General features: G+C 43.8%; 1 protein-coding gene across 6 annotated transcripts in view; it reads right to left on the bottom strand.

Moving 5' to 3' along the window:
- Positions 1–13,913, bottom strand: part of ANO4 (anoctamin 4) — a 302,354-nt gene that overhangs the window by 85,793 nt on the left and 202,648 nt on the right. For all 6 annotated transcript variants that reach the window (XM_080660952.1, XM_080660955.1, XM_080660953.1 and 3 more), the window contains 3 exons: positions 12,342–12,442; positions 9,823–9,867; positions 1,114–1,245 (listed from right to left, as the gene is read on the bottom strand). In XM_080660952.1, coding sequence (XP_080517078.1) covers positions 1,114–1,245; positions 9,823–9,867; positions 12,342–12,442 — 278 coding nt within the window. The remainder of the gene's footprint in view (positions 1–1,113; positions 1,246–9,822; positions 9,868–12,341; positions 12,443–13,913) is intronic.

The raw sequence follows: 13,913 nt of genomic DNA, 5'->3' as shown, positions 1-13,913 counted from the left end.
GGTTGGGTTGGCATCAGTCTGACCTGTTTTGATCTAGAGTTCGGTTATTTCAGAGGCTTACTGAGTTGCTTCCTTTGCATTATGCATTATATATATTTTGATGCAGAATATCTATTTTTGATTGTTCTTCTCTCTAGAAGTCCACAGACTTTCACTGATTTTCTGTTGCTACAGCATGCCCCCACCTCGCACTCCCTGCAACTTGACGATTGCCATTTGGTTTGTTTTTTCTCAAAGTCAGCAACCTATATTTTTTTAATCTGTCATCCCTTCCCTCCTCGCACGTAAGTCATTTTTACAGAGGCTGTCTCTATGGCTGGGGCAGGGGGAGCCAGGAATTCCTAAAGTCTGGCTGAGAGAGAGGCTGGGCTGACCTGATTTATCCCCCCCTTTAAAAGGCTGTTTTCACCTAGTTATTCACGGTCTTTGGCATGCTCTTCTCTCCTATCGCCAACCCTGCCATCTGGCCATGATTTCTTGTCACCACAGAAGCTTCAGTCAATTCTCTATGACTTTTGCAAGTCCTCAAAGGTTCAATTACTTAGCCAACTTCTCCTCCCACCACCTGTATGTCAAAAGTGACAATTTATTGTTCAGAGACTGTCCGATAGATAAGCCAGGAAGCCAGCTGCGAGGCAATGTGTGGCTTTTCCTGGGGAAACTCAGTTGCTGAAGAAAGGGGAACTGAGAAGTAAACTAAGACTGAAAACAATCAAACCAACAACCCCTTTTTCAACAGGAAAAAATGTAGACCAGCCTCCTTGTCTGCCAGCTGGCTGCAGATGAGCCTGCAGGTGGCTCTGCACTGGGGATTGGCAGAGCCACAAGGTGGAAGGAGCCTGGGTCTCTGCATCACCATGCAGAAGGTCCTTCACCTAACCTACATATGAATGTGTGTTCAATTGTGTTAAGCCGCTGAGATATGGGGATTGCTTATTAGAGCACCTTGCTTACCCTGACTAAAATAAAAGGGATATGCACACTCACAGGACTCTCAGGGGAGAAAGGCATCATGCTGTTCCTTGCACGTGCCAAGGAATGCAAGGCATGCAGGAGGCTCTCCCGCAATGGCCCATCCTTTGAAAGTCAAGGGCTTTCCCAGGAAACACTCACTGATGGATCCTTTGCTGGCTGAAAGGGGCAGTGTAGCAGTCATTCTCCTCCAGGTCTGGCAGTGTCTCCTTGTCCAGCCTCATTGGCTTCCTAGGTAACCATCTCCGAAACCTGCTTATTTGCTTATCGATCCTGTGGTACATGAAAGGCAAGACCAAAGGGTACAGTATGTCAGCGTTACACAGAGCCACGATTGTGACACCGCACACTCCAGGCACTCTCACTGCACTCAGGGAACCCACTCCCCCATTTTCACAGATGGAAAGAAGGAAGCCACAATGCTCTTTCTATGTCACCAAGGGGCCTCAATGCTACTGTCTACAAGATCGCTGCCATGCATGACACCAATCAATGACCAAGGAGTCCTAACCAGACTAGAAGGCTTTGGAAAGGAAGGTGATAGTCCCTTAAGCAAAGTAGCAGGGACCTTAACTTCTTACATTCTGCAGGTTCTATAAACTTGTTCTGTACTTGGCCAATTTCTTCCTCTTCCCTTAGTTAGGGAAGAGCTCCAGCTGTAGGTGACTTTGGGCAGGAGTGCTGACAGCACATCCCAGTGGGTGAACTGTGCAGAGAGCCTGATGCCATGAGTTGCCTCCTGCCTCTCACACCTTCCCCAAACCCTCTCAGCAGACAGTAGGCTCTTTAGTTTTCACTTTTTTCTTTTTAAATTGACCCCACAGTTCTCACACTGCTGGGGCATCTCAACACACATGTACCATTTTGGCCATGGCACACACGACGTCAGGACAAGGAGAACAAACGTGTCCTAAAGGTGGTTTTCAAGCACCGCTTTTTCCCTGGCTGCCTCCCATCCCCTCTGACTTCAGCTGGTGAGAACATCTGGCTTCCATGCGGCCAGATGTTCATTCACAGCACACACTGGCAGGAGCAGAAACCACAGCAAACTTAAAAATGTTGGTGCTATGTTGGGGAGCACAGGAGACTTGGTTGGAAAGTTTGTAAGGAGAACATTTCAAGAAAAGGGAAGTGTGTTGAAGGTGGCCCATCCTGTTTATTGGAATTCTGACTTAGGGGAGTGCTAAATGTGGCTGCTCCTAATTATTCCTTGACCTTTTCAAACCAGTCTGTGCACATGCAGACCCCCGGGTGTTTACTGGAATCCTTATGCTTAATCTTTAGGTGTCCTTGCTTATAGGACACTGCAAACACATGTGCCCTCCCAAGGCTACTTATCCTACTGATTGTATTGTATCTAAAAGATAAACTTTATCTCAACCTGCTGTACAATAAAAGCCTAATGAGGCAGGCGATCAAGGCTGTCTGGTTCCTTTAGCCAGGCAGTCCCTTAGCCCTCTCTTTCACAGCAAATGTGTCAGAGCAATCATTCATCCATTGCTCAGGGTCTGCTGGTCAGCCCCAGCAGCACTACCTCAGGCATCCATATCATGGGGTAACTTTTCCCCCAAGAGAACATGTCAAATAGCATCTCTGTGAGGTAGACCCAACAGGTACAATACTCATTTTAATATGTTATCAGAGAGATCCAGGGTGGAGAGAGATGATTATTCAGTCCAAAATCTTCAACCAACGAACAAAGCAGGACCAGAATCCATATTGTAGATTCCTGATTCTAGCGATCACTTCATCAAAGTAGCTGATAATAGAAATCTTCACTTTAAGGGCTACAAGAAGGGACAGATCCCCCTGGAGAGGAAAATATCTGAATGCCTTCTAAGTCTATTCACTGAAAACACATGGAATCTGGGCATGTTTTACTTTTTCCCAATTTTTAAAAATATTTACATGGCAATTTATCCTTTGCATGAAACTTGCAGCTGAATAAATTATTTTTTATAGTATTACCAATCCACTCCAAAATGAAAAATAATAGCAAATGTCTTTTTTAACCACCTCTCTTATTCTCAGCCTTGTTCCAGCCTCACCTGACATCATTCTGCTTGGTAGTCTCTTGTCCTTTTACAGAACCCCTGAAGGTTCACACTGGAAAGAACCTCTCAGCTTCTCTAGACCCCTCCCCTCCACAGAGGACCCGTCCCCACCACATACGCACACATAAGTCAAGATTCTACTCAGAGCCATGTAGTCAGAAAAGAACAGTAGATTAGAAAGGCCTAAAACCCCCCAAAGGGAAGAAGTTCCAATTTCCTCCATCTTTCATATTCCTGGACCCCAACCCCTCACTATCTCTTAACACATATTTAAAATATAGGGATATGATGAGCTCCAGAAAAGCAGTGTGACAGTGACTGAGACCATGGGGCTGGCGTGCCTAGTTTCAAGTCCTGGTTCTGTAAATATTAGCAGTGTGACCTTGAGCAAGTTATTTAAGTTTGCTGTGCCTCAATTTCCTTATCTGTAAAATGGGCATGATAATGAGTCTTAATTCACAGGATTGTGATGATAAAGTCTCTTGAACAGTGTCTGGTGCACAATAAGCACTGGCTATGATTACTATCTTCTTTTTCTTTTCAAAAATAAGAATTGGAGCAGCCAGCGTGCCTCTTTACATTGCTGTCCTTTTTCTTTTCAATTAAAAGTTAATTGTGCTTCACCAGCATCTATCACTTGTCCAAGTTCAAGATTTAGTCCTTAAATGGAATTATAAATTAAGACTGCATAGGCTAAGCTGGTGGCTTTCCCCACGGCCCTGGGGTTCATTTCATCTGATTGCCTTAAAACTCATTCAAGAAAGAGGACATTGTATGGTGATGGATAGTAACTAGACTCACAGTGCTGATCCGCTTTGTAATGTATACAAATGTCAAATGATAATGTGGTGCACCTGAAACTAATATCCTATATAATAAAAGGCTAATATGCAAATTGACTGAATGGCAGAATGACCAGTCACTATGATGTGCACTGACCACCAGGGGGTAGATGCTCAATGCAGGAGCTGCCCCCTGGTGGTCAGTGTGCTCCCACAGGGGGAGTGCCGCTCAACCAGAAGCCCTGAGCCAGGCTCACAGCTGGCGAGCGCAGTGGCCTGAGCCTCTCCCGTCTCTGCAGCATCGCTAAGGATGTCTGACTGCCAGCTTAGGCTCGCAGGGGGAGCAAGCCTAAGCCATCAGTTGGACATCCCCCGAGGGCTCCTGGAATGCGAGAGGGTGCAGGCCTGGCTGAGAGATCCCCCGCTCCCTCGAGTGCATGAATTTCATGCACGGGGCCTCTAGTGTTATATACAAACTTTCCCTCAATTTTAAAATAGAGGACACTGGCTCAGAAGTTTTTTATAATAAGAGTTTTTACCTCCCACATATCTCCAGTCTGCAGCGCTAATTGGATTACACTGCGCAAAATTCACATGCTCACAGAATCTGGGCTCTGCATGCGATGACTATGAATTTAATCCAACTGGGTACAATACTCAGCATGGATAAAAACAAATAAAGCTGTGAAAAATTGGGCATAAATGCTCTATGGGAATAAAATGACAGCTTTCACCAACCAGCTTGTAGCACCACAATTTAGATGAAATGTGAGGATGGTGAGGAGAAAGTAAAATAAGGCAATAAAAATGATTAATTAGGTAAAAAAGGAGGAAGAGCACAAGGAAGTGAAAGGGAAGGGAGGGAAATTGCTTTGCATGGTGGAGAGTCCGTAATGGGTATGTCTAAATCCTGGCTCTGTTGCTAACCTGTGTGACCTTCCACAAATCACTCACCTTTCTGAGCCTTATTTGTCAAGGGTTTTTGAGCGGGATCATCATTATCATCAGTATCATCATCATAACCTTCAGGGCTGTTAGGTTTATAAAAGATGGTGTGCAAGGTATGCTTTGGGAAAGCCACCAGGGAGATGGCCGTGTTCTTAAAAACTACTTGAGAAAAAGTGACGGGAAGCAGAGGAAATGGGCTTTTGAAACACTTATCTTGGAAGAAAGATGATGGACAGATATCTTAAGGTTAAAGCCCGTGAGACACTAACTGGGGGTTGGGGTGTGGACTGGCCTCCACTGGACAGCCTGAGCAGAGGCAGGAGGGCCAAGCGTGGACTGTCCAGGCTCCATCACATGTACTGGGATCTACGCTGTGTTTCTTCACAACAGAAACAAAGTTGTCAGCAGTTTGTGTTCTTTTCTGGTTGGCAGACTGGACCCCCATAAATGTGTGCACCCCAATACGCTGAACCTATGAATATGTTATGTGATGTGGCAAAGGGGACTTTGTAGATGGAAGCAAGGTTACAGACCCCCAAATAGGGTGAGCATCTGGATTATTCAGGTGGACCAAATTGAACCCCATGAAGCCTTTAAAGGCAAAGAACTTTCTCTGGCTGGAGACAGGGGAGATGAGGCAGGAGGGGAGGTCAGAGAGATTCAAAGAGTGAAAATAACTCAACCAGCCATTGCTGGCTTTGCGGATGAAGAGAGCCAGGAGGGCAGGCAGCTAGAAGCTGAGAATGACCTTTATCCATGAGCCATAAAGAGACAGATCCTGCAACTGCACGAAACTGAACTGTGCCAGCAACTGAATGAGTTCAGTTCCAGCAACTGAATGAGTCTGGAAAGGAATTCTCCCCATGGCCCTTCCCTTCCAACACCTTGATTTCAGCTGTGGGAGACCCCAAGCAGAGAAACCAGTTGAGCGCGCATCTCCTGGAATTCTGACTTGTAGCACTGTGAGATAATAAAGTTGTGTTGTTTTATGCAGAAAAGTTTGCAGGTATGTGTTACAACAGCAATAGGAAACTAACACACCTCCTACAATAGTCTTGGTGTGACCTTTCCCTTGAGGTCTGGCCAACGTTTGCTAGACTCCCAGTACTGGGGCTGATGTCCCACCTGCTGCCCCCACCTGCCTGTCTGGTGGCTCTGGGAACAAGGGTCTGTCTCTCTGGGACTGGGGGACAACTAGCTGTTCTTCTGCAAGCACACTCCTGTCCCTAACTGCACCACCGAGACATCATTGAGGGCCCCTTCTGCCATGCAAAGAACACAAAGGACAAAATCTACTGGGCTGGAAAGTGTGAGACTCAGTTAGGTCATTGACTCTGCCATTGTACGTCAGTGTGCCCGGGGCAAGCCTCATCCTCACAGAGCCTCAGTATCCTCATCTCTAAATGATGACCCTTCAGATGCTCTTGAGATACAAACTGGTTGTGACTTGGGCAATAATATCTTGGCTGCATCATTCTAAACAACCTTCAGTTAATAAAGAGCTTTCCTTGTCACAATGCATAATGATAACCTGTCACCTAGAATGAAAGACCTTGGCCAGAAGCAGGTTTACATCCTGGTTGTAGAGCTGGCCAGTGGTGAGTGCCACGCTGGGCAGGTAACTAAACCTCTCGGAGCTAATGCACCCACCGCATGAGGCAGTAGTGAGGGCAAGACAAGATAATGGATATCAGGTGTTTTCATAATGCCTGGGATGTACAAAATGCTCAGTTAAGTGGTCGTATTAGGATGAAGAAAAAGGAACTTCTATATAGAGCGTTCTCAATGGAAATTCTGGAGCTAGGATCCTCACTTGTATATTGAGGTCTGTGCCTCCATCTTTCAACTTAATACACTTCCCTAAACAGGCAATCCTGAAATTCACTTAGGTAAAAATCAAGAACCCAACCAATCAGGAAGCATTCCAATTTGCCTCTTCAATATAGGGCTCAAGGGAAAAGAAAGATGTTGGCTTAATAACTGAGCATTGATGTGGTTGAACACATGTCACTTTGTTCTATTCCTGCCACTTACTAAGCAAAAGCCATCTTACAGACCACACAGGCAATAAAGAGAAGATGGATCATCCACGTGGGCATTTCTGGCCTTAACTTGTCAAGTTAATATTTAAACTAGAAGGCAAGAACTTTGATAGAAAGTTGTGGTAAGTTCAGAGTTCCCCCCAAATGCTGGTTCATGGCAGGCAAAGTTCCAGCTACCTGGACACAGGACAAGCACATGGGCATGGACCTGACCCCTGTCATACTGTGCCTCCCAGGGTGAGCCTTGGAAACTGCCTTGGGAAGGTTCTGCTGAAACCTCTTTGAACTGGGTTCCCTCAGCTCTAAAGGGAGGAATATCCTTCTAACCTTAGAAGCGATGATGATTAAAGAAAAGGCCACATGCAAAGGACTTCACTGTCCCCATGCTAACTTGTCAGTAGGCCTTTATAAATTACCTACTGTGTGCATAGCCCAAACCTGGATGCTGTGGGTTTATCCTGAAGAAGCAGAAGAAAAGGGCCTTTCCCTTGAGCCACTAACCATGCAGGAGGGACTTTGTACTAATGACAACTTAATTAGGCTGAATTAAACAAAACAGACTACTTAGGGGACACCTGCTTTCCCCACACCAGAATATTATAATAATAGCATCACGTTTCAAACAGTTAGATTACGTTTTCAGGATGATATGCCTAGAGGGAACATATGGATCTCTCTCTCTCTCTCTCTCTCTCTCTCTCTCTCTCTCTCTCTCTCCTTTATCTTTCCTCCTGCTCCCTTTCCTCCCCCCCCCTCCCTCCCTTCCGTTCTTCTCTCCCTCCCTCCCTCCCTCCCTCCTTCCTTCCTTTCCTTCCTTCTCTCTCTCTCTCTTTTTTTTTAAAAATGAAGATTGCACACACAGCCCTACATTACAGCTACTGAGGCCTCCCTGGACTGCTACCAGTTAGATACCAGCCAGCTTGGATTTCTTTTTCCTCTTCTTAGAGCCAAATCCCCTGTATTTACAGCTTCTCCTTGGATAGAAGTTAGGGAGCTTTGGAAGTTGATATGATTCTTTTTAGGTCACAAGGCTACTAATTGGGACACAACCTAAATACCTTATAAGAGAGTCCAAAGGCTTTGGAACATTTACCCATATTAATTTTTTAAAGCGGGGATGGAAATATACAAGCCATTTTGTTGATTTGCCTGCATACTCATCTGATAAGATTACATTGTGCTGAATGTCTAATGCAGTAGGATCCAGCATTCATTCTGTCCACAGTTGCACAGGACAACCTCAGGCGGGATGTGTGTGGGGGAGTGGAGGGAAAAGGAAGGAGTAGTAATGAGACTTAGCTACAAGCCACCCACAAGAGTCAGATGTGTGTCTTTGTAATCATATCTTTTACAGACTACATTTGTACTATTTAGTGAAGGCAAAAAAAAAAGAGACAAAGAAAAAGGTCAAAAGAAAGATGATTAATTCCCTTTCTTTATTGGGTAGGTAACTTATAGTGCCTGTTAAGTCTTCCCAAAGATAAGTCAAAGCAGCATTTAATAGACCAAGTACATGGATGAAAAGAGTATTTACTCCAAAAATATGTGTCTGAACTACATGAGTATGCTTTATGAGAGTCAGGTGACCTTTTAAAATAAAGATATTTGTGAATAGGTACTTTATTTCTCTGTCTGCTCAGAAACTTTATAATAATATAATTTTCTCTTACCCTTAAAGGAGATAGGTTTATTTCAGGGATCATTTCATGAACTAATGAGATGAAACATCATTTATATAAATGAAACTAAAAGCTAAATTAAATGTCTGCATTTGGTATGCCACAAGAACTCAAGACCAGAACCACACATTGTACGTGTGCCTTTCAGTTTGCGACATCAGACCTGGCTGCAAAGAGATAGGCACTGGTCATAATCTAAATCGGCCTGTTCCTGGGTAAGAGGAAGAGTTCAAGTACACACAACATTTTTTGACAAACTGCATTTAGAAATTTACACCAGATACTGCGCTTCACAAATACAACCACGATGATACCCAAAACGCAATTATATGTGGTAAGCAATGAAATTTGTCCAAGAGGCCATCCCGAGTCACAACGTTATACCACCATAGTCAGATGGTCTTTTTTCAAGAATATTCTAGTGCCTTCTCATGCCTACATTTGTCCATGGCTGTGATTTATGCACTTGAAGTAGCACCAGCTTTTCCAGGCCAGATATTAGTGGCTAGGAAGCTGCTCTTCCAATTCTAGAAATAGGGCTTTACCAAGCTCTTATTCACTCAAAACCTCCCCTCTATACACCTGGGGAATATATGATCAGACGCATCTTCTCTGCTTCTCTCCTCTCGGCTCCAAATCCACCCCCTCTTTCTCCTTTCCTTGGCCACAAAACTCATCAAGGTAGTGGTGAACCCCCCCAAATTTCTAATCCCTCAGAACCTGGCCCATTCTCCACCAGCTGTAACTGGGTTTCCATGACCCTCCACTGGGTGGTCATCAGTCTAAATATGTCATCCTAGATCAGCAATGTCAGCATCACTATAGAGCCTCACCTCAGAAACCCTGGGAATGGGCCCAGCCATCTGAATACAAAAAAAACCCTGCAGATAATCCTGACACATGCTAAAATTTGAGAACCACCACTCCATGGATACCACTAGCATGACAATTACCATAGTAACCAAAAAACCGATTCTCAGCTCTTATCCTTCATCAGTAGCTGAGGAACAGTCCTTACGGGAACTCATTCCTGGTGCCTTTGGCACTGCCTTCCCTTAGTTCAACTCTGATGTCTCAAATTGTTCCTTTTCATCTTCTTCCCATTTATTCCTGTCTCCTTCCTGCAGATTTTCCAAGGAATGGCCAATACCCCTCTTCTCTTCTCTCTCTACATCCTGCCCTGGGAAATTCCATCCATGCCTTTGACCCCCAAATAGCTATTTTTGGAATGTGCACGGCAATCAGCTTTCCCATGTGACCAAGGCTCCTCTCATATTCCTTGTCACTGTTGGAGCACACAAGGCAACAGATCAGACAAACACTTCCATGACAGCATGCTACTGACCTGCTCATGAACTTGTACCGGCGGGGCAGGTAATAGATTTTTCTCCTGGAAGAACAGCAAAAATGAAGCCAGTCGAGAAGAAAACCCATCGTCAGTTACAGTTTGAACTAGCAAGGAAGGAAAGGAGATTGAAGACAGAAGCCTGTAAGAGGTGAAGAAGAAAAAACTAAAAAGAGATTAACAGTGAGGAATGTAGTGGGAACATAGGGCATGCGTTTTTTGAATCACGAAATCTTAGGGAACATTTTCCACTGATATTTCTTTCTCTCCTCATGACCATGAGTTTTCATGGTTGCCACCGGTCTACCAAACCTGTACAGGGTGATGATTTGGAGCAACTGGTATTTCCATGAATTCGGCTGCCATCACCTTTTTCTCAGGGATGCAGAGATGGACAGCCAGCCTGTTGGCAATGTCCCTAACTTAATGGGGCACTATTATAGTAACTAATATTTACATAGCACTTTGAGTTTACAAGAACCTTCTGTCACTTGATATAAGCAGGGGTAAAATAAAAATATAGGCATCTTACAACCATTATGGGAAGAACACTAACTAGCCAGCATTAAACATCCAGCTGGAAATAGCCACACTAGGACTTACTGCCTAACCAGTGGTCCTGGTTATAGGTGAATTAAAGATGTAAATTAAGGAATCCGGGTAAATATTTTTTAAGATGGAACTTAATAAGGGCATGTCATCCTTCTGTGTTTCTGCACTGTTTACATTTTAAAATGAAAATTCTGGGTGTAGTTGGAATGAAGAGCACATGTGTTGGCTACTTCATTAAAATGCAATCTCTTTTTCCTTATGGTGGCTTCAACCAATGGACTAGTTATGAACCCGAGGTGGTTTATATGTATTCTGAACTGTTACTGAGCTATATCTCACTTTTGAAAAATGGAAAGCTTGTATCTCTAAAACCGTTTTTTCATATCTGTGAAAATGTAAAAAACATATCCATGTTGTCAACAGGCAAAACTACAGAGACAATAAAAAGGTAAGTGGTTGCCTGGGTTTTGGTTTGGAGTGGAGGGAAGGGATGACAGGTGGAAGGGCCTAAGGCAGTGAAATTATTCTATGAGCTACCCTATTGGTAGATGCAGGATGTATGCATTTGTCAAAACCCTCAGAACTGTGCAACAGAAAGAGTAAACCCTAAATTAACTCTATGGACTTTAGTTAATAATGATGTATTAATACTGGTCCATCAATTATAAGAAATATACCACACTAATGTAAGAAATTAATAAGGAGACTAAGTGGGGTGAGAAGGTGTGGGCATATGGGAATATTCTGTACTATCTACTCAATTTTCTGTATCCTAAAAATGCTCTCAAATAGCCTATTAAGAAACACCATATTCATGGGCATAAAGGTATTTAATAAGCAGGTTTAATTAGCAATTTCCCACCAGAAACCTATTCCTCAACTTCCTTTCAAACACTTTAACAATAAAAATTCAAGGAGACTAAACCTGGGATTCAGAATTGCAGTCTGCAGAAAATAATAAATACAGATAAGATTAGTTAGGGAATTTTACATTCAGCAAACTGATGTTTGTACATTTTGTTGAAATGATATGGCAGGATAGTTCCTCTTTTGGAAATGCATATACATCCTTAGGCTAGAGTTGTTAGTACAAATTGTCGTACAAGATGACAGCAAAAATTCTAAACCTCTCAAGTGAAGTTATGCTCAGGTAAAACCGCATAAATATTAATGCAGCCGATTAATGTCCACACATGAACAGCATTTTCTCCTAAAATTGTTGTCCTAAAGGAATTCCTACATTTAAAAAGAAAATTATTATTCATTATTTATGTTTTGCATTTTATTGCTTGGGTCATGTTCTCTTACTGTTACAGCAGAAATGTATTAATGGCCCAGCCTGGGTTGCAGGCTCGATCCCCAGTGGGGGTTGTGCAGGAGGCAGCAGATCAATGATTCTCTTATCATTGATGTTTCTATCTCTCTCTCCCTCTCCCTTCCTCTCTGAAATCAATAAAAAATATATATTTTTAAAAAGAATAAATATCAATGTTTGTGTTGGCACAATATTTATGAACTGACTTTTTAAAAATTTAAATATCGGTTATTTTTTTAAAATAGAGCACATTTTCGTGACATTTCTTGAACTTGTTTCTATGGCACTCATTTCATGCTTTTCTGGAAGGGACTCATCAGTAAGGGCCATGAAGATCACCTGGCGCCTTGGATGCCTGGAATTTTGCTCAGCAAAGCAGCAGTACAAAGGGCTTCCAAAAAATGGCACTATGGAAATAAAAATGCCCCTTGGAAAGTTCTTTTTCACAGACACTTGAAGTATGTAACTGCTAAGGAATGACTCAGCCATGAATTATTGGCCATGAGACCTACTGCACTTCCTACACATTTGAGGGATTTTCTTCTCTCGCAGCATTCCATCCTGCACATCAGCTTTATTTGTTCTGAGAGAGGAGAGCACTAGGTTTATAGTGAAGCAGCAGAGAGAGTGGGGAAAATACATTGACACCTACCTGAAAGGCATTCTTACATTCATTTGTTCTGCGTATCTTCCAAGCACTTCCCATGGGGCATGCAACTTCACAAAGATAATGTCACTATTTATTAGAGAGGACTGAAACAGAAAAAAAGAAACTCAATTGAAAAGGTTATCCAAGTCTCCTGTGGTTTAAATCGAATTGGAACTTAGAACGCATGAACTTGTATGGAGTTTAAGTTCAGGGCATTCTTCAATAATACGTTGGGCCATTGCATGTGCACACATTCATTCAACAAACATACCACTGGCCCTAACCGGTTTGGCTTGGTGGACAGAGCGTCGGCCTGCGGACTCAAGGGTTCCAGGTTCGATTCCGGTGAAGGGCATGTACACCTTGGTTGCGGGCACATCCCCAGTGTGGGGTGTGCAGGAGGCAGCTGATCGATGTTTCTCTCTCATCGATGTTTCTAGCTCTCTCTCCCTCTCCCTTCCTCTCTGTAAAGGATCAATAAAATATATTAAAAAAAAAAACAAAAAAAACAAAACAAACATAAAAACATACCACTGTGTGCCAGGTACTGGAGACCTAGCTGTGAACAGACGGGATCCTAATGGCATTTACATTCTGCAAGGATGATTTTTAGAAAGATAGGCAAAAAGTTAAAAAGAAAGGGGTAAATTCAGATAGTGTTGAGTGTTCTAAGGACAACAAAGTAATGGGGGGGAAAAGTTATGAGGTGGGGAGCATAGACTAGAGGTCAAGGTAAGGCCTCTCTGAGCAGGGGACATGTGAGCGGAGATGTAAAGAAGGAGGTAAAGAACATGGGCTGGCCTGGACAGCATGGCTCAGTGGTTAAGCACTGACCTATGAACCAGGAGGTCACGGTTGGTTCCTGATCAGGGCACATGCCCTGGTGTGTGGGCTCAATCCCTAGTATGGGGCATGTGGCAGGCACCAATCAATGATTCCCTCTCATCACTGATGTTTCTCTCTCTCTCTCTCCCTTCCTCTCTGAAATTAATTTAAAAATATTTTTTAAAAGAAGAGCCTGGGATGAGTGAGTGTTCCAGGTGCCAAGGCCCTCATCTAGGAAATGGCTTGGTATGGCCTACTAGAGGCCCGTTGCACGAAGATTCATGCAATTGGCCTTCCTTCCCCTGGCTGCCAGTACTGGTTTTCTTCTGGCACCTGAGACCCAGGCCTTCGCTCTGGCCGCTGCCTTCCATCTTCACTCCGGCCATAGCCTTCAGTCTTCACTCCAGCTGGAGTGCCGCTCCTGTAGCTCCCTCTGCCCCTCACCCTCCCCCTCATTGCAGGCGTCCCGCCCAAGCGGCTGGGGTTGCGGGGCCACCGCCATCTTTGTCAGGTTAATTTGCATACTCACTCCTGATTGGCTGGTGGGCATCACGAAGTGATGGTAAATTTGCATGTTTCTCTTTTATTAGTGTAGATTAGTATAGATGTCTGAGGCACAGAAGGGAGAGTAGAGAGGCTGGAGTGTGTGAATCATGAAATTGGCATAAGAAGAGGTTGAAAAGTGAGCAGGGGCCAGAGCATGTGGTGGAATTGAATCTAGGAACACCAGGAAGTCATTTGGATTTAGGT

Source organism: Plecotus auritus (genome assembly GCF_963455305.1).
Source record: "Plecotus auritus genome assembly, chromosome: 3".
Lineage (NCBI taxonomy): Eukaryota > Metazoa > Chordata > Mammalia > Chiroptera > Vespertilionidae > Plecotus > Plecotus auritus.
Note: the sequence above shows the minus strand (reverse complement) of the source record. Positions and strands in the feature narration are given on the sequence as shown.